This window comes from Anolis sagrei, chromosome 8 (genome assembly GCF_037176765.1).
Source record: "Anolis sagrei isolate rAnoSag1 chromosome 8, rAnoSag1.mat, whole genome shotgun sequence".
Lineage (NCBI taxonomy): Eukaryota > Metazoa > Chordata > Lepidosauria > Squamata > Dactyloidae > Anolis > Anolis sagrei.
Window position 1 is genome coordinate 24596335 of NC_090028.1, and position 21664 is coordinate 24617998.

The 21664-nt window shown below is 42.5% G+C and overlaps 1 protein-coding gene across 1 annotated transcript; it reads left to right on the forward strand.

Annotated features, from left to right (window-relative positions):
- The first annotated feature begins 6 nt into the window (after window positions 1–6).
- EMC8 (ER membrane protein complex subunit 8) lies at window positions 7–20758 on the forward strand. Its single transcript, XM_060787865.2, has 5 exons — window positions 7–278; window positions 11671–11747; window positions 12134–12203; window positions 13804–13898; window positions 16190–20758. The coding sequence occupies exons 1-5, from the start codon at window positions 84–86 to the stop codon at window positions 16347–16349; spliced, it is 597 nt and encodes a 198-aa protein (XP_060643848.2). The 5' UTR covers window positions 7–83; the 3' UTR covers window positions 16350–20758.
- The last annotated feature ends 906 nt before the right edge of the window (window positions 20759–21664 follow it).

Sequence of the window (21664 nt, forward strand, 5' to 3'; positions counted from 1 at the left end):
CGGGAGGAAGCGGAAGCCTGTGGTGTTAGTGTTAAGGGCGAGCGAGAGGTGAGGCCTTGCTGGGCGCCCCACGTGAGGCGAGGATGAAGCTGAGCACGCAGGCCTACTGCAAGGTGGTGCTCCACGGGGCCAAGTACCCGCACTGCGCCGTCAACGGGCTGCTGGTGGCCGAGAAGCCCGGGTCCGGGCCCACCTCGCCCGGCCTCTTCGTCGACTGCGTCCCGCTCTTCCACGGCAGCCTGGCCCTCGCGCCCATGATGGAGGTGGCCCTCACCCTGGTGAGAGTGCGGTGGGGAATTAAGGCCTGGTTTGTGTGCATCCACACCTGGCATAGGCCAGTAGTTCTCAACCTGTGGGTCCCCAGATGTTTTGGCCTTCCTAACAGCTGGGATTTCTGGGAGTTGGAGGCCAAAACATCTGGGCACCCACAGGTTGAGAACCACTGGCATAGGCCAACTTGGGCTTTCCCTCTAGGTGTTTTGGACTTCAACTCCCACAATTCCTAACAGCCGGCAGAGAAACAAGAGACCAAATTGCCAATATCTTCTGGATAATGAAGAAAGTCAAGGAATTTCTGTTTTATTGATTACTAGCTGTACCCGCCACGCTTTGCTGTAGCCAACCTTCTCCTTTTTCCCCTCCTTACTTCATTCCCTTTCTTCCCGTCTTTCCTTCTCTTCTTCCTTCCTTCTCTTATCTCTTTCCTTCCTTCCCCCCTTTTTCTTTCTCTTCTGCTGTCTCTTTCTTCCTTCTCTCTTTCCTTCTTTCCTTCCCTCCCTTTCTCTGCATCTTCCCCCTTTCCTTCTCTCCCTCTTTTCTTCCTTCTTTCCCTTTTTTCTTTCCTTCTCTCCTCCCTTCCTTCTCTAACTTTCCTTCCTTCCCCCTTTTTCTTTCCCTCCCCTCTTTCTCTTCTTTCTTCCTTCTCTGCCTCTTTCCTTCCTTTCTTCTCCGTTTCTTTCTTTCCCCCCCTCCCTCTTTCCGAGCCCAATTTAAGGTGCAGGCGCTTACCTACAAAGCCCTGAACGGTTTGGGACCATCCTACCTGCGTGACCGCATCTCCGTTTACGAACCCATGCGTTCACAGCGTTCATCTGGAAAGGCCCTGCTCGTGATCCCGCCTGCGTCGCAAGCGCGTTTGGTGGGGACACAAGCCAGGGCCTTTTCCGTGGTGGCCCCCCGACTCTGGAACACCCTCCCCAAAGATCTTAGACAGGCCCCTACATTGGCAGTCTTTAGAAAGAACTTGAAGACCTGGCTGTTCCGATGTGCCTTCCCAGAATAGGAAATCTCCAATACCAAGTCCCAGAAGCAGTTTATTAGAACTAAGATTGCTGCACACTGCACTTACCCTATAATCCTTATATACCACCTGTCACATCAGCACTTTTAATTCTGTACCCATTACTCTGGCCCGGCCCAGTTTTATTGTGTTTTGGTGTATTGTTTTATTGTTTGTTGTTTTGTTGTTTAATATTGCTTTAATTGTTTTTAATTTGCTTTAGGTTTTGTATTGTTATGCTGTGTATTTAGGCCTTGGCCTTTGTAAGCTGCATCGAGTCCTTCGGGAGATGCTAGCAGGGTACAAATAAAGTTAATAATAAATAATTATTATAATAATATAATATATAATTATTATAATAATAATTTCTTTCTGTCCTCCCCTTCCTTCCCTCTTTCTTCCCTTTTTTCTGTATTGTAATTTAGCTTTTTGTCATTTAGCTTTCGAGGCTTTTTAAGTCCCTTTTGCTGTGTTTTCCGGTGTTTTTATGAGTGAAGGACATACATTGGGTTGTTAGGTGCCTTGTGTCCAAATTTGGTGTCAATTCGCCCAGTGGTTTTTGAGTTCTGTTAATCCCACAAACAAACATTATATTATATTTTTATTTATATAGACTAGCTGTACCTGCCACACGTTGCTGTGGCCAACCTTCCCTCCCTCGTTCTCTTTCTTTCTCTCTCTCTCCTTCCTTACTTCCTTCCCTTTCTTCCTTCTTTCCTTTCTTTCTTTCTTTCTTTCTTTCTCTCCTTCCTTCCTTCTCTTCTTCTTCCCTTCCTCCCCCCACCCACCTTTTCTTTCCCTTCCTCTTTCTACATTCTCTACCTGTTTTTGGGCTGCAACTCCCAGCACTACTCCTGATCTACCTACCTATCTAATCTATCTGTCTGGAGGATTGCTGGGAGTTGCAGTCCAGGAATAGGAAATTGGAAATATGCAGGGATTGGAATGCTCTCAAAGAAATCCAAGGAGAAGAAAGCTTGCATCTCGGAAGCCGTGCATTTGGATCCTCCTCCTCTCCTAAAGGGCCTGGTCTAGGGGATGCTGGGAGCTGTAGTCTAAAAGAGAGTGTGGATATGTTTTTGTGTGGGAGTCATTTTGCACATGCACTGTAGCATTATTTTGCTTTTTTGGCATTTTAAGTCCCTTCTGTTGTGTTTTTCTGTGTTTTTATGAGTGATGGTCACTCGTTGGCCTAGTAGGTGGATTGTGTCCAAATTTGGTGTCAATTCATCCAGTGGTTTTTGAGTTATGTTAATCCCACAAACGAACATTACAATTTTATTTATATAGATTCTAAAGCCTTTGACTGTGTGGATCATAATGAATTGTGGCAGGTTCTTGCTGGTATTGGCATACCAAGCCACCTTGTCTCTCTCCTGAAGAATCAATATAAGGACCAAGTAGCAACAGTAAGAACTGACCATGGAACAACAAACTGGTTCAAGATTGGGAAAGGCGTACAACAGGGTTATATCCTCTCCCCCAACCTATTCAACTTGTGTGCAGAACACATCATGCGATGTGCGGGGCTTGTCGAATGCAAGGTTGGAGTTAAAATGGCTGGAAGAAACATTAACAACGTAGATATGCAGATGATACCACTTTGATGGCCAAAAGCAAGGAGGAGCTGAGGAGCCTTCTAATCAAGGTGAAAGAAGAAAGCGCAAATGCTGGGTTGCAGTTAAACATAAAAAAACAAGACCATGGCAACAAGACTGATTGATAACTGGCAAATGAAGAAAACATGGAGGCAGTGACAGACTTTGTATTTCTAGGTGCAAAGATTACCACAGATGCAGACTGCAGCCAGGAAATCAGAAGACATTTCCTTCTTGGGGGGACAGCAATGACCAATCTAGTTAAAATGGTGAAGAGTAGAGACATCACACTGACAACGAAGATCTGCATAGTTAAAGCAATGGTATTCCCCATAGTCACCTACGGATGTGAAAGCGGGACGATAGGGAAGGCTGAGTGAAGGAAGATAGATGCTTTAGAATTGTGGAGTTGGAGAAAAATTCTGAGAGTGCCTTGGACCGCAAGATCCAGTCCATACTTCAGGAAATAAAGCTTGGCTGTTCATTGGAGGGAAGGATAGTAAAGGCAAAACTGAAGTCCTTTGACCACATCAGGAGTAGACAAGAGACCTTGGAAAAGGGAATGATGCTGGGGAAAATGGAAGAAAAAAGGAAGAGGGGCCGACCAAGGGCAAGATGGATGGATGGAATCCTTGAGGGGACAGGTTTGCCTCTGAAGGAGCTGGGGGTGGTGACGGCCGACAGGGAGTTCTGGCGTGGACTGGTCCATGAGGTCACGAAGAGTCGAAAACGACTGAACGAATGAACAACAACAAAGTCCAAAACACCTGGTGGGATAGCCCAAGTTTGCCCATGCCTGATCTATACCATAAAATTAATGATACCGCTTAAATTGCCCCGGTTCAATAATAATATGTATTTATGTATTTATTATTTACTGACTGTATCTTTACCCCACTCTATCTCAACCCTTAAGGGGACTCAGAGACACTTCCAGATTGCTAACAATTTAATGCCATGTTAAACATCAAAACATACAAAGATCTTGGAGTTCCCATGGACAACAAGTTAAACATGAGCCAGGAATGTGATGCAGCAGCTAAAAAAGCCAATGTGATTTTGGCCTGCATCAAGAGGAGTCTAGTGCCTAGATCCAGGGAAGTCATGCTCCCCCTCTATTCTGCCTTGGTCAGACCACTTCACCTGGAATCACACTGTGTCCAAATCTCGGCACCGCAATTGAAGGGAGAGGTTGACAAGCTGGAATGTGTCCAGAGGAGGGCGACTCAAATGATCAAGAGTCTGGAGAACAAGCTCTGTGAGGAGCGGCTTGAAGAGCCGGGCATGCTTAGCTTGCAGAAGAGAAGGCTGAGAGGAGGCTCCTTCTTTGGAAGCTTTTAAACAGAGGCTGGATGGCCATCTTTCCGGGGTGCTTTGAATGCAATTTTCCTGCTTCTTGACAGGAGGTTGGATTGGATGGCCCATGAGGTCTCTTCCAACTCTATGATTCTATTACATATTTGCCTTTATTATGTTGGAAGTCACCCAGAATCCCCCTGGGGAGATAGGGCGGGCTACAGATTTATTATTATTATTATTATTATTATTATTATGTCATAAAACAATGACATGTAAATGCATTACGTATACTGTTAAGCATGGCATCTCAACCCAAACTCTTAAGAAGCTGTTCCAAATTGCATTCCATTCTATTTTCTTCATTGCTACATGTTGACCCTGTGCTACTCCCCAAATGCTTGATCCCATAGGGAGGGTGCCAATCTGATTTTGCTAGGGAGGGAGTTCCATAACTGAGGGGCCACTACTGAGAAGACCCTGTCCCTTGTCCCCACCAGCCACACCTGCAAAGGAGGTGGGATGGAGCACAGGGCCTCCACAGAGCATCTTAGTGTCCAGGTTGGTTCATAGGGAGTGATATGTTCAGACAAGAAAGTTGGGCCGGAACCATTTAGGGCTTTATAGGCTTTATAGGCTAAAGCCAGCATTTTCAATTGTGCTCAGTAGCGAATTGGCAGCCAGTGGAGTTGATCCAGTAGGGGGAGTTGTATAGTTGTATGTATCTGATAGTAGTAAACTTTATTTATACCCCGCCCCATCTCCCAGAAGGACTTGGAGTGGCTTACAATATAAATAAATACAATGAAGAACATATGCAAAATAAAATAAAACAGATGACAACATGACAAGTCAATATAAAAGACAGAACATAATAAAGCAAAATAGACAATTGAATCAAAAGGATTATAAAACATTAGTTAAGACACATTGATTCCTATAAATTAGATAAAAGCCAAAATACCCGAGTCAAAGTATATCCGTAAAACAAAGACCTCGTCCACATTAAGGGGATGTTAAACTAATCATTGCCTAATTGGCCCTGGTTCTAGTCCTTCCTTAGTCCTGATGTTTATCAAGGAGTTAGTTACTCTCTTTCAAAAGAGTGATGTGCCTTATAGCAATAGTTCTCAACCTGTGGGTCCCCAGATGTTTTGGCCTTCAACTCTCAGAAATCTTAACTGTTGGAAAAATGGCTGGGCTTTCTGGGAGTTGTAGGCTAAAACATCTGGGGATCCACAGGTTGAGAACCACAAAGCATTGTGAGAAAAAGGTGAGGAGAGGAGCCCCATATACAGGACTTAACATGTTGGAGGAATTTTGGTTTATATAATACATAAGCATGATCTACCTTTACTCATTAGTGGCTTTGATGAATGGTTTTAAATTAATGGAAAAAAGGATGCTTCTGATTTCTTTCTAGCTTCTCACTGTGAGATCCTATATGCATAAATCTACTTATAGGTATATATGCCTCCAAGTCATCTATTGATTTATGGCATCTCCATGAATTGTATAGAATTTTCTTAAACTAGGAATACTCCGAGGAAGTTTGCCATTTTACATAGCACCTGACATCACTTGTTGTGTTCCCATTCAAGTACTGGCTGGGCCTTGCCTTGCTAGGCTTCCAAGATCAGATAAGTTCTGGAGCTTTTTCCAAAACATCACTTTGCTTTGGAAAAATTGAGCCTGTGTTAAAATTCTGGTTATTTAAGGACACATAGCTAGTGTCACTCAAGGCACGTCTTCTGAGTAAAAATCTATAGTTTATAGAAGTGCTTGGATGAGAAAAGTCCTCACTCAAACCAATTACAAAAAAATGATTCATCCTTTTAATGTGAATTGGAAATGGCCAGAGTGGACCCAATTAGTAAATCAACATGGCTTGTAAATGAAAGCATGTGGCAGTTTCAAAAATATTTAATCAGCACTAATGCAGTCTACCTTACAAGGCCAAGGCACTTACCATTGTTGTGTATTTTTTAAATGTGCTGTCTGGTGAGTTTTACAGTGACAATCAAACTTGATATCTTATTTGCAGATTAGAAGTAAAAAAACACTAAATGTGAATTTTTGTTTTGCTTTGTTCAGCTGTCCTAGTTATGGGATCAGTCTTGAATCTCCAGTTTATATTGTTTCATTCAGCGTTGGAGGGACTGTAGCCTGAGATATAAGAGCCACTCCAGAGATGGAATAAGGTGATGGAGTGAGGGAGTTTCACAATAGTGCATAATTTCACAATAATATATTGGTTTTCTTCTTGTCTACTTTTTGACCAATTTGCATTATCTCTATATACATAAAAAGTCAAAGTATGTGTAGGTTGGTTGGTTAGTTGGCTGGTAGGTAACACAAGGCTCCTCCATGGCTTGATGGATCTCGACTAAATTTCTTGACTAAACATCCTTCATTGGGGGGTTTAAACATTTTTTTTAAAAAAACACCCCTTTTGGGCCCAGAGCTGAAGGAAAGAAAAGGAACAAAGTGTATTGGCTGTTGCTAGATGAAGTGGCCCTTTGTCATGTTACTGGGAAAGAAAGGGAGTGAGATGGATTGGTAGCTGTTATGTGACACGTTTATGATGGGAAGGAAGAAAAGAAAGGATGGAGAAAGTAGGGAAAAGAAAGCGGTATAAGAGGAGAGAATTAGATAGGGAGAAAGAAGGAATGAAAGAAAGAAAAAAGAAGGGAAAGCTCAAAGGGAGAGGAAGGAGTATGAGGACAAGCAAGGAAAGAAAGAGAAGAAAGATGGAGAAGGTGTAGAAGAGTTAGAAGACATGATCATCAGGTTTGCAGATGGGACCAAATGGGAAAGAATAGCTAATACCTGAGAAGACAGGAGCAGAATTCAAAGCTACCTTCACAGATGAGAGAGGTGATTGACCAAAACTAACACAATGAAGTTCAACGGGGACAAATGCATGATACTTAGGTATCGAAAATGAAATGCAAAGGTACATAATGGGAGACGATCCCTGGCTCGACAGCAGGACATGGAAAAGATCTTGGGAGTCCTCATGGGGAACAAGTTAAACATGAGCCAACAATATCATGCAACAGCTCAAAAAGCCAATGGGATTTTGGCCTGCATCAATAGGAACCTAGTGCTTAGATCCAGGGAAGTCATTCTACCCCTCAGACCACACCTGAATCACACTGTTTTCCATTCTGCGCACTGCAGTTGAAGGGAGAGATTGATTCTAAGCTGGAAGGTGTCCAGAGGAGGGCAACTCAAAGGAACAACAGTCTGGAGAACAAGCCCTATGCAGAGCAGCTTCAAGAGCTGGGACATGTTTAGTCTGTAGAAGAGAAGGCTGAGAGAAGATATGATGAGCGCCATGGATTAAGATGTGAGAGGAAGTCATAGGGAAGAGGGAGAAAGCTTGTTTTCTGCTGCCCTGGAGACTAGGACGCGGAACAATGGCTTCAACTACAAGAAAGGAGATTCCACCTGAACATTAGGAAGAACTTCCAAGCTGTGAGAGAAAGCGGCTTTCTCTCTGCCCTGGAGTGTGGTGGAGAATCCTTCTTTGGAAGCTTCTAAATAGAGGCTGGATGGCCATCTGTCAGAGGTGCTTCGAATGCAATTTTCCTGCTTCTTGGCAGAATGGGGTTGGACTGGATGACCCATGAGGTCTCTTCCAACTCTAGGATTCTTTATTCTATGTGTACAAGAGAAAGGCAAGAAGAAAAGAAAGTCATAAAGAAAATGCATAACCAGGTAACGCCAGGTATATATGCTAGTGTAATATACATACTGGGTCCCCTGATGTCTCAGTGGGTTAAACCGCTGAGCTGCTGCACTTGCTGACCGAAAGGTTGGCAGGTTTGAATCCAGGGAGCAGAGTGAGCTCCTGCTGTTAGGCCCAGCTTCTGCCAACCTAGCAGTTCGAAAATATGCAAATGTGAGTAGATCAATAGGTACCACTTTGGTGGGAAGGTAATGAAGCTCCATGTAGTCATGCTAGCCACATGACCTTGGAGGTGTCTACGGACATTGCCAGCTCTTTGGCTTAGAAATGGAGATGAGCACCAATCCCCGGAGTTGGACACGACTAGACTTAATGTCAGGTCCTTTATCTCTTATCTAATATACATACTGAGTCTCTGGAAGGGGATAAAAACTTGTTATATGGGTGTACTTGTTTTAAGACCTTCATCTGTGAGACCTGGTGTGTGTACATAAGCATCGTAAAATTGCATTTCTTACATTTAATAGCGGAAAATGCTTGTAGTGGTAATTAGCTTTTCCTACATTCAGCGATGGCCTTGGCATTTTCCGCAGCACTTAACGACAAAAACTCTTGTTAGCAACCATTGTTATGAGCCTTGTTGCTCTCTCGCACCCTCTGCTAGCCGAATGGAAGCTGAGCTTGGTATCAAGCAGCCGAAGGAAGAATTAAAACTAGCTTTTTAATGTTTATTGTGAACAAGAGTGTCTTTTGCAGGCATTTAGTCTTTAGTTACAAGATTGAAACTTCCTGGCAATTAAAACCCATCAAATGGGGGTTATGATGGCACAGCAGTTGGCTTTTTAAGTATCACAATGCGGCATAGTGACAATTTAATGAAACGCATAAATTCATGTCATTTCTTTAGAAGAGATTATTTGTATCGCTTTGTTCTGTGTTTAGACAGTTTAATTCAGGATTGTAATTATTCTAACTATGAGATTGATGTCTTTTGTAGGAAGCTGGAGTTCAGCATCCAAAATGTTCTGGAATCCACTTTAACTTCTCTCTTTTTTAAAAAAGGGATACTAGTTGAGACCAAAACAGGAGGGAGGGGTTACCGTTTATAGCTTTATTTTTTCACCTCCCTAAACCATTGGATTATCTTAATCAGATACTCTTACTGCAAATATGATAGACTCTAAACCATTGAAACTGAGCCAAAATGTGAACTGAGATGAATGCCTCATTTCAAACCAGATCTCTTCCCCACCCCCTGACACCCAATATCAATTTGTCCCTTTAATTCTAACAAAGCTTTGTGGTAGATTAGATGTTGCATTAGGATAAAATGAAATGAGTTTTATGCAAATGCCTCCCCTAATTAAAGGAACCCATGCAGTGAGGAGGAAAAAGCACCACCCTGCCTGCCCCTTATTTGCAGACGAGGATCCTGAGATGTTGATTTTTCTTTAAAACCCACGACTGCTTTGGACGTCAACCGCTTGGGAATGGGGTCAATAGCCACTTGGCCAACTTCTTCCCCACCCTCTCCTACCCAAGGGTATGCTGGCAAGACCAGCTGTCACCAGCCCCTCTGCTCCACAAAAGGATGAAAGATCCTGACTTCTGCCATCTGTCCCCATTTTTCCAGCCCCTTTATCCCATGGATCTGCCCTTTTAGTGCATGACATGACCAGCAATGATGGCCCCTTCTGGTCTAGCTAAGTTTCTTCAACTCCCTTCCTTATGTTTCTTTTCTCTTGTGTGTTTATATATATGAAAATCTGTATAAGGTCCAAATAGCAACAGTAAGAACTGACCATGGAACAACAGACTGGTTCAAGATTGGGAAAGGCGTACGACAGGATTATATACTCTCACCCAACCTATTCAACTTGTATGCAGAAAACATCATGCGATGTGTGGGGATTGACGAATGCAAGGCTGGGGTGAAAATTGCTGGAAGAAACATTAACAACCTTAGATATGCAGATGACACCACTTTGATGGCTAAAAGCGAGGAGATGCTGAGGAGCCTTCTAATCAAGGTGAAAGAAGAAAGCGCAAAAGCTGGGTTGCAGTTAAACATAAAAAACCAAGATTATGGCAACAAGAATGATTGACAACTGGGGAATAGAGGGGGGAAATGTGGAGGCCGTGACAGACTTTGTATTTCTAGGTGCAAAGATTACTGCAGACGCAGACTGCAGCCAGGAAATCAGGAGATGCTTACTTCTTGGGAGGAGAGCAATGACAAATCTTGATAAAATAGTGAAGAGTAGAGACATCACACTGGCAACAAAGATCCGCATAGTCAAAGCACTGGTATTCCCCATAGTCACCTACAGATGTGAAAGCTGGACCATAGGGAAGGCTGAGCGAAGGAAGAGAGATGCTTTTGAACTGTGGTGTTGGAGGAAAGTTCTGAGAGTGCCTTGGACAGTGAGAAGATTCAACCAGTCCATACTTCAAGAAATAAAGCCTGATTGCTCATTGGAGGGAAGGATAGTAGAGGCCAAGATGAAGTACTTTGGCCACATCATGAGAAGAAAGGAAAGCTTAGCGAAGACAATGATGCTGGGAAAAATGGAAGGAAAAAGGAAGAGGGGCCGACCAAGGGCAAGATGGATGGATGGTATCCTTGAAGTGACTGGATTGACCTTGAAGGAGCTGGGGGTGGTGATGAGCGACAGGGAGCTCTGGCGTGGACTGGTCCATGAGGTCATGAAGAGTCGGAAATGACTGAACAAATTAACAACAATAATATATGAGAATGTAAGAATCCTAATTACTATGAAAATGAAGCTGCTGAAGTACAGTGCCAATCTTCTGCATTAGATCAATAACACCAAATTTGCAGTGAAGGGCATTGTACCGGTTTATGTCTATGAGTTTCACATGTTCTTTGGTATCTGTTCTGCTTCACTTCACTGCCTATGAACTAGATCACTGGCTCCTTTTGGCGAAATAGCAGTCTTGGGCTTAAGACCAAAGCAAGCAGGCAAATTTATAACACATGTAACATTCCACCTGAACATTTGGAAGAACTTCCTAACTGAGAGAGCTGTTCAGCAGTGGAACTCTCTGCCCTTGAGTGTGGTGGAGGCTCCTTCTTTGGAGGCTTTTAAACAGAAGCTAGATGGCCATATATCAGGGGTGCTTTGAATGCAATCCCTGCTTCTTGGCAGGATGGCATTGGACTGGATGGCCCATCAGGTCTCTTCCAACACAATAATTCTATGATTTGAAATCTTGATCTACATATTCAGATATTCTCATAGAGTCACAAAGTCATGAGAGACCACAAAGAACATGTGATTTAACCTCTTGCCTTGCAGGAACACATAATAAACTATAGTAAGGTCATTTTCCCTAGTAATGTGGTCCAGTGGTCAGGGAAATGGATAGTTATTTGGGAGTATTGTGCTTTTCTCTCTGCTGCAAGTTGTGAACTTACTCAATTTCAGTTCTCATATCTGTAGTGTGAAAATAGCTATGAACTGTCTCATAGGATGGCAGTGGTTTATAATTAACAAGGTGCATGTCCTGTACACAGTCATAGTACTGTATGAAATGTTTAAGAGTAATAATCTTCACCTGGTGACCTGTCAGATCTAAAACTGTTGCCAGTCATTGATTCTCACCTCCTTCCTTTTATTCCAGTTATCAAAGGAAGCGAGGTTTGCCCACGCCCAGAACGAGCATCAGGTGGCTCTCAGCATGCCCTTGTTCACTACTTATTTCACTTTGGAAACCATAGAATTTAAGGCAGTGCTATAATGGCTTAGGGGTGCTTATAAATGTTTCTAATGTCTTTTCAGATCGATTCATGGTGCAAAGAGAATAGCTACGTAATAGGCGGATACTATCAAGCTAATGAACGTTTAAAAGATGCCAGGTAGGTTGCTCCAACTCTCTGGCTCATGCTTTGATTTATGCCTCTTGCCACAAGGCTGATAAAAGGTGCACATATATTCATAGCTATCTCCATATTGCAGTCTCAGTAGGACTATTATTATTGTATAGAAAGTGCAGCTATATGGGCAGTACCAAGGGAAGTGACACCCTGCCTGCAGTTAATTTCAAGGAAATTTAATTTTACACTATGAGGGAATAATTTCTGAATGTCTTTTTTTCTTTCATTTTGAGCTAATACAATTACTGCCATTGGTATTTTGCTCAATTGTGTCAAAAATTGGCCATCACTCAATTTTTTTTCTTATTTCATTCTGACAGATATGAATAATAGCAGAATCCTGCGACTAACATGTCCATCTTTTGTAGTCCAAACCAGGTTGCTGAAAAGGTTGCTTCCAGGATTGCAGAAGGATTCAGTGACACGGCACTCATAATGGTATAGTACAGACATGGGCAAACTTTCTAACTTGAGGGTTGCATGGTGGACCAGAGCAGGATGGGTGGGCTGGGAGGGAGGGCGGGGTTTCTCCCCAAGCCCCCTCCCTGCCCTTTCCTCCACTTCCTCTTCTCTTTCAGAGGCAGAAAGTGAAGGAAAGATGGGAAACGTTTGGATCCCAAAAGGGTTGGCCTTGGTCAGGATGCAGTGGTGGACAAGAGAGAAAAAGACCCTGTATTGCCTACTCCTGATATAGAATCCTAGAGCTGGAAGAGACCCCAAAGGGCCATCCTGTCCAACCCTCTGCCATGCAGGAAGGCACAATCAAAGGACTCCCAATAGACAGCCTCTGCAGCAAAGCCTCCAGAGAAGGAGACTGTGCCTCACTCCCAGGCAGCCTATGCCATTCTCTAGGAAATTCTTTCTAATCTTTTCAGTCTAATCCTTCCTTGCCATTTGGACCCATTGTTCCCTTGTGCCCTAGTCTCTAGTGCAGCAGAAAGTCAGTTTTTCCCCTCCCTCCTCAATGGGGTCACCCTTTGAAATTTTGGAACATCTAAACATTTCCCAGGAGGAGAGAAGGAAGGAGAGAAGGATGGAAGGAAAGAAGGAAGGGTGGGAGGGAAGGGAGGGAGGAAAGAGAGAAGGAAACAAAGACAAAAGAGAAAGAAGGAAAAAGGGAAGGAAGGAAGGACGGACGGACGGACGGATGAAAGGGTGAAGTGAAGGAAGGATGGAAGGAGAATGAGAGAGGTAAGGGCGGTAGGGAAGAAGGAAGGAAGGAAAGAAAGGAAAGAGAGAAGGAAGGATTGGATAGGGATGGTGAGAGAGAGGAGGGTCCGAGAAAACCCAAGCGGCCACATCAGTAGTTTTTCAGGCGGTCTGAGTTCACCAGTATGTGCATTACCTTGTACTCAAGAACATTGTTTTTCAAACCTTTCCAAAAGTGGTTATGGATTCCACCAGTTTATTTTAATTAAAATAAGAAGGCAAGTAATAGAAACCACTGGAATATGGTTTGGGAGCTGGATATCTTGAAGACTGCCTGTATCCCTCAGTAAGTTATTGTAAATAAATGTGTTAGCTATTTTTAAATATTTTTAAACGCCTTGTAGAAGGTGGAGCTTGTTTCCTGCTTATCCAGAGACCTGAATGCAGACCAATAGATTCCAAGTACAAGAGATTCCACCTAATATTAGAAAGAATGTTTTAGCTGTCATAGACTGCATTGGAGGGTGGCGTGCAGGAGTTAGTGTAGCAGGGAGAAAGGTGTTTATGTAGTGCCAAACGTGTGCATATATTCGGCCTTCGTATTTGTGGGTTTGATTTCTGCAGATTTGATTATTCCTAGGTTTGAATATTATAGTCTCTCTGGAAATCGCTAGGTGCTCAAGTGCAACTTTAGGGCCATCTTCTGCTGCAGGATGACTAGAGGAGCCTAAAGATAATACCTCTCCAGGTATATCTCCTCCAGCACAACTTTGTTGTCAGTTTCCAGTTGATATTGACTATAGAGTCCAGAGGATATCCACACAACTGTCACCACATTCACAAGGTTTAGTGTGAAGAAAACATGTCCCCTCTTTCTCTTCTGCATTAGGTGGATAATACCAAATTCACAATGGAGTGCATTTTACCGGCAGTTCACGTCTATGAGCATCACGAAAACAAATGGAGGTGCAAAGACCCACACTAGTGAGTATGCTTGGAAGAGACCTTCCAACTTAGGAAGATAAACAGCATTCATATTTTTTATCCTTTATATGGTGGCCCTCTGGATCTGTGACTTTCATTTGCACAAGGCTCATTATGTCCCATATTACAAACTTCTGGCAATTTGAATGTAGACATATTGAATTGTGTGCATTCCTGTCTCTGCCACTTAATATGGGGCCACTTTTTTCTTATCTGTGTGGAACCAAATTCTCATGGATACTATTGACCTAATATATTTACTTTTCAAAGGAATCCCAAAGCAACATATAACAAATACAGAATATTAGACACCGAAAAAGTACAGTTTGCTGTAAATGCACACACATGGTGACTGTACAATATCAAATGCATAGTGTACAAATCAACTATCAATATTTAAATAACAATGCTAAATCCCAGTTCCAGCACTGCATCCAAATACAGTCAGTTTGGGAAGTATAGCTGTATAATATGGAAGGAATGGTGTCACATATTCCACAGGGTGATTGTTATTATTTATATCCTACTTTTTCTCTGTAAAAAAAACTCAAAGTGGCTCATGATAAAACCTATAAAATACAATACAAACCTAAAAATATACAGGGTTACATTGGGTGAAATGTATTTAAAAGTCTATGGTGTACCTGAGCCTGTGCTTACCATTATACCCACTGCTACAGCTTGTAAAGCTTACTTTTGGGAATGCAAACTTGGGTGAGTGGGCTTATGAATTAACAAAAGACCCTCCTCATAAATGTACAGCAGAGTAACTTAGTAGCAGCACCGTGACCCAGCACCAATAGCCCAAAGTGATAAAAAGAACAAAAACACACAGACCAATGTTATCTCTTCCATAGGAGGCTTTTCTTTATAGCAAAATAATATAGTTGCACTATTTACAAGAACAAGGTTTCCATGACAAAAATAAAGTTATTTATAATTCCTCTTTGCTTCCACGCTGGGTTTCTTTCTTATGCAGATAAACAGCTTCTAGCTTCACTCTCACAGAGCTTCCTCTCAGACCGAACTTACACAGGAGCTTCACATAGTAGCTTCTTATGCACAGCAGCCTTTATACACTGTAGCTTCACACATGAGGTTTTACACACAAGGCCTTCATCCTGCGGCTTCTTTCACACAGAGGTTTACCTCACACTCCTCAGGACGACACTAGCTTTGGCCCACTAACTCTAACAGGCTTCGACCTACTGACTCTCCTCAGGATGACACTGGCTTTGGCCCACTGACTCTGATAGGCTTTGGCCTACTCCCTCTCCTCAGGACGACACCAGCTTTGGCCCACTGACTCTAACAGACTTCAGCCTACTAACTCTCCTCAGGATGATACTAGCTTTGGCCAACTGACTCAGACAGGCTTCGGTCTACTCACTCTTCTCAGGACTACTCTAGCTTTGGCCCAGTGACTCTTAACAGGCTTCAGCTTACTCAGGACGACACTAGCTTTGGCCCACTGACTCTAATAGTCTTTGGTCTACTCACTCTTCTCAGGACTACACTAGCTTTGGCCTGCTGACTCTTAACAGGCTTTTGCCTACTCCCTCTCCTCAGGATGACACTAGCTTTGGTCTACTGACTTAACAGGCTTTGGCCTACTCACTCTCATTAGGGCAACATTAGCTTTGGCCCACTGACTGTAACAGGCTTCAGCTTATTCAGGACGACACTGACTCTAATAGTCTTTGGTCTACTCACTCTTCTCAGGACTACACTAGCTTTGGCCTACTGACTTCTTAACAGGCTTTGGCCTACTCCCTCTCCTCAAGATGACTCTAGCTTTGGCCCACTGACTTAACAGGCTTTGGCCTACTCACTCTCATTAGGGCAACATTAGCTTTGGCCCACTGACTGTAACAGGCTTCATCTTACTCAGGACGACACTAGCTTTGGCCCACTGACTCTAATAGTGTTTGGTCTACTCACTCTTCTCAGGACTACACTAGCTTTGGCCTACTGACTCTTAACAGGCTTTGGCCTACTCCCTCTCCTCGGGACAACACTAGCTTTACCCCACTGACTCTAACAGGCTTCGGCCTACTAACTCTTTCTGTGCTTGATTGACACTTTTGTAATCAAAAATACCTAGTTAATTTTTAATATTTCTGACATGCAAATCCCTGGGCATTCTGGGGTTTGAAATAGGAAATACTACTTTTCCCCTTCATGCTCTGGCATTGTGCATAATTCCTTTGCCTCTTGCTCAAGCAGGACTGGAAGCTTGGTTGGGTCTTCTTAAAGGCTGTTTAATTCTGTCCTTTCCCTCCAATTCCTAGCGACTACTGTGAAGACTGGTCCGAAGCCCAAAGGATTTCCGCCTCCCTTTTGGACAGCCGGTCCTACGAGACGCTGGTGGATTTCGATAACCACCTGGACGACATCCGGAATGACTGGACAAACCCAGAGATTAACAAAGCAGTCCTCCACCTTTGTTAGGGAGGCTCCCATTGACTTGACCTATTGGCATTTCCAACTGCTCCGAAGAAGAAGAAATGGCAAAAGGTTCTCGAATGTAAATAGAGTGCCAGTGGTTCCTTCGAGTGGAAAGCCAATGATGCATCGGTAGGGAAAGGATGTGTCACTATGCAGTCAAACCTTTTTAGTGGGGATTCTTGGGATATCGGCTGTAGTTTGCAAGCCCCTTGGTGGATTCCCCCACACATTACAACATCATAATATAATACGTTGCTGTAATTTTGTTCCCAATCAGGAAGTAGTCTCCTTGTCCCAAACCATTCGTAGTAAAAAAAAAGTTTTGACAAAGCTTTTATAACCTTTAGAGAGTAATTTTTTAAAGCAAAGACATTTATGAAGTATCTTTCAGAGCGTTATGCAGTAGTTTTTATTTTTTATTTTGGCAAAAAACAAGGATCTCAACTCTTAAGTGAAAATGAGATGTCCAGTTTGAGAACTGCCCTTCTCATTGTTGGACATTGTGCACCACGGTGCTTTGTGTAGTTAGGACATACTGTGCAGGAAGGAGGAAGAGCATGACAAGTAGTAGGGTCTCAGATGCTGCCAAGTTTCCCAGGCGTTGGTCCCAGATGCTGCCAAGTTTCCCAGGCGTTCTGGGAATGCTGCAAAATGTTACATAAGCCATTTAAATGGCTTGTTTGTTCCACGTTTTCAGCACATGGGATGTTTGGAGAAGGCAAATGAGTTATGGGCTCCTTCTTTGTCTATTTCTGTTGCAAAAGTGCTTCTCTTTCACCCTATGACTGACAAATCTTATAACTTTGTATTGTCGAAGGCTTTCACATCCAGAATCCCTGGGTTTTTGTGAGTTTTCCAGGCTGTATGGCCATGTTCCAGAAGCATTCTCTCCTGACGTTTTGCCTGCATCTATGGAAGGCATCGTCAGAGGTTCTGAGGTCTGTTGGAAACTAGGAAAATGTGGTGTATATATCCCAGGGTGGGGGAAAGAACTCTTGTCTTTTGGAAGTAGGTGTGAATGTTGCAATTGACCACCTTGATTGGCATTTAATGGCCTAGCAGTTTCCAAGGGTGGCTTCCTACTGCCTGGGGGAATCCTTTGTTGGAAGGTAATTAGCTGGCCCTGATTGTTTCTTGTCTGGAATTCTCCTGTTTTTGTGTGTTGTTCATTTTCTCTCTCTTACGATTTAGAGTTTTTAATACTGGTAGCCAGATATACAAAAAAGCTATTGAAATCCACAAGCATGTGGACAATTTCAATAGAAAGGAAAAAACCATGAAAATGAACACAATCTGGGTACCAGTATTTTTAAAAAAATCTAAAATCAGGACAGTAAATAAGTAACAACACTCAAAAACAGGGGAATTCCAGACAAGAATCAGTCAGGGCCAGCTAATCACCTCCCAACAAAGGATTCTCCAGGCAGTAAAAAGCCAGGCCTTGAAACTGCTAGGCCATTAAATGCCAGTTGAAACATTCACACCTACCTCCAACAGACAAAGAGTTCTTTCTCCCATCCTGGACATTATTCCACAGATATATAAACCCCATTTTCCTAGTTGTCAACAGACCTCACAATCTCTGAGAATGCCTGCCATCGATGCGGGCGAAACGTCAGGAGAGAATGCTTCAGGAACATGGCCATACAGCCTGGAAAACTTACAACAACTCTCTTATTATTTTTTCCTTACGTGTCATCTGGAAAGAGAGACTGCAGTTTTGATTTTTAGTTCCTGACATTTTATATTGTTAGGAGCAGACCTAAGAAGATGATAGGTGGACTACAGCTCCCATCCACCTCAGCTGGGAAAGTAGGACTTTGTAGTCCAAAAAGACAGGTCTCATTGTGGGTTTAAGCAGCTGCTATTCTTAGGTGCATCCATTCCCTCTTTGCCTTCGTTCTCTGATTTCATTTGTCAAGAAGGAATGAGAAGCTACCATGCTTGGTTTTGCAATAGGGTTCCATTTTGTTCATCTTCTTCCTGTTCATTGTCTTACATAGGCTGGATCTACACTGTGCTATATCCCATGATCTGATCCCAGATTATCTGCTTTGAACTGGATTATATGAGTCTACACTGCCAGATTATCTGGGATCAGATCCTGGGATATAGGTCAGTGTAGATCCAGTCTCATGCAAACCATATTTTTGTGGTTTTCTGCATTCCTGGAACTGCCTTCACTTTTAGGAAAAGGGAATGCACGGAAATGTCCACCATTGTGTTAGAGAGAGCATACCTGCATGCATCAATTGCAGCAAGTAATAAGGAATGCTTTAAAAAGAAATCACCAACCCACAAACGTGATAGTCACACCTCTTTTCTGTATTGTATTGAAAGCTAATTCTTGCGTATCCATCACAGCCGAGGTTCTTTCATACGAGATGCTTCTCTTTCTTAACATCCCTTGTCACGTGAAAGGCGTTTCCAATTAGTTAGGCCCTTTCACACAGCCCTATGTCCCAGAATATCAAGGCAGAAAATCCCACAATATCTGCCTTGAACTGGGTTATCAGAGTCCACAATCAGATAATGTGGGATTTTCTGCCTTGATATTCTGGGATATAAGGCTCTGTGGAAGGGGCCTTAGTCTTGAAAGAAAAGAGAAAGGAAAAAAAGACCTGGTGCTGAACAAAATAGATTTAACCATTGTATTGTCGAAGGCTTTCATGGCCAGAGTCACTGGGTTGTCGTATGTTTTTTCGGGCTATATGGCCATGTTCTAGAGGCATTCTCTCCTGACATTTTGCCTGCATCTATGGCAAGCATACTCAGAGGTAGTGAGGTCTGTTGGAACTAGGAAAATGGGTTTATATATCTGTGGAATGACCAGGGTGGGACAAAGGACTCTTGTCTGCTGGAGCTAGGTGTGAATGTTTCAACTGACAGTTGTGCCAGGCCATCAAATCAGAAGAGCTGCAAGACCGAGAACAAGCCGCGAGAGTCAAGACAAAGATCCACCCAGAGGAAAAGTGTTCTTGCCATACATCAAGGGAACCACTGGCCGCACAGGGAAGCCGATGAGGAAACACAACATACAAACTATCTACAGACCCACCAAGAAAATCCAACAAATGCTACATTCAGCAAAGAACAAGAGGGATCCTCTCACTTCTGCAGGGGTCTACCATATACCATGCAACTGTGGTCAAGTCTACATAGGGACCACCAAACGCAGCATTGCCCAAACACGAATCAAGGAACATGAAAGGCACTGCAGACTATTTAAACCAGAGAAATCAGCTATAGCAGAGCACCTGATGAACCAGCCTGGACACAGCATATTATTTGCAGGCCAAAATCCACTATCTGGGATTCTACAACTAATTCTGTTGAGACAAAGGACACCAAAATATTATTTGAGAACACAGAAATGCTGGACCACTCTAACAACTACCATGTCAGACTACACAGAGAAACCATTGAAATCCACAAGCATGTGGACAATTTCAACAGAAAGGAGGAAACCATGAAAATGAACAAAATCTGGCTACCAGTATTTAAAAACTCTAAAATTACAACAGCAAAACAACAGAGAGGAAACAATCTGGGACATCTAATCACCTCTCAACAAAAGATTGCCCCAGGTACTGCCAGGCCATCAAATGCTGATCAAGGTGGTAAGTTGAAACACTCACACCTAGCTCCAGCAGACAAGAGTCCTTTGGTCATTCCTCAGATATATAAACCCACTTTCCTAGTTCTAACAGACCTCACTACCTCTGAGGATGCTTGCCATAGATGCAGGCGAAACTCAGGAGAGAATGCCTCTAGAACATGGCCATATAGCCCAAAAAAGCCTACAACAACCCAGATTTAACCATTGTTTGTAAGTAGCTGACCCCTTCTCAAGGACTGTCTTCATAAACCGAAACATAATCCTGCAGCAAACATGTAGTTCTTCGTTGATAAAAGTTGCTGTCTGCCTCGACTGTTGTTCTCCATCTTAAGTTGAATTTAAGATCACGATGAAGTCCTCTTTCACTCCAAAATGTGCCAGGTAGTTATAAATAACAGCAGAATCTCTTTTATTTGGCACTGGACTTTTTGTCTTCTTTTTCTTGTGAAATCGGTGCTGTTTCCGTCCCGTTCTTGGCACTTCGTTCTTGGTCCTTTCAGAATAGATTTGTCATGCATTGATCTTTTACCTTCAAGGGGTCTCCATTTTCCCCCTGCACTGCTTTACTCTTCTTTTTCCTTAGTTTCCTTTTTGAGGGAGGTGTGTGGCACCTTGTTATTTTATATGTATTTATTTGTTTGTCTTTTCTACTCCTCTGGACTGTACCTAACCTTTATAACGTTCTACACGTTAAGCAGTAACCGTTTGAGATTTCTTGTTAGACGAAACCTATTGAACTGACTCTCTTTCCTTTCCTCCATCATCAACTTGGAAATAAAACTAATGAAACAAATTTGGGTTTTGTAAGAGTCTTGGCGTACAGCCGGTTGCTAACCAGAGCTGACTTTTGTTGCAGCATGCAAGGAATCAGTTAATGTGTGTATCTCTTTGTCAACTATAAAATAATAATATTTATTTATTTATCATATCCGAAGCAAACCAAGGGTACAATTGTATTGTATTTTAAAAACAAGAAGTTTAAAAACTTGGCATTAAATTAAATGTCCTTTGACTAGTAACTGGCCACTTGGAATGCCTCTGATGTTGCTGTAAGGAGGTCCTCCATTGTGCACGTGGCAGGGCTCAGACTGCATTGTAATAGGTCAGTGATGGGCAACCTTTTGAGCTTGTGTGTCAAAATTTACCAAAAACCTGAGCATAACTTGGGTAGAGTGTCATTTCAAGAATAAATAATAATAATAATTTTAAAAAACTTTATTTGTACCCCGCTACCATCTCCCCAAGGGACTCGGTGTGGCTTACATGAGGCCGAGCCCACAATACAACAGTAAAAACAATAACAACAGTAATACAAAACAATAAATAAAACTCATAAGCAGAAAATAAGCAATAATAATTTTAATAATAATAATTTTCGCCGAATTAGGCTGAAAAATGCGGTATAAAAATAAAGTAAATAAATAAATAATAAATAAACGTTAACAATAACACAACGACGTTTAAAAACCTATGGCTGGGCCAAATGTAATAATTAATTTTTTAAAAATAATGCTAAGTATGACAGGTGAAATATAACTAGGATAGAATTTTTGGAGAGGGATGGGGCGTGCAGACAATCCTAGATCACTAATAAAGTGCATTTAGGGATATATTGCTGGGAGTTTCCTTTAAAAAAACCCATAATTTCGCAATATTTATAGTTTAAATAAGAAAAATGTATAATCCATGCTGAGTTATG

Coding starts and splice junctions, on each gene's coding strand:
- EMC8 (XM_060787865.2), top strand. CDS start 84: ATGAAGCTGAGCACGCAGGCCTACTGCAAGGTGGTGCTCCACGGGGCC. Junction 279..11,670: donor TGGAGGTGGCCCTCACCCTG/GTGAGAGTGCGG, acceptor ATGTCTTTTCAG/ATCGATTCATGGTGCAAAGA. Junction 13,899..16,189: donor AGGTGCAAAGACCCACACTA/GTGAGTATGCTT, acceptor TCCAATTCCTAG/CGACTACTGTGAAGACTGGT.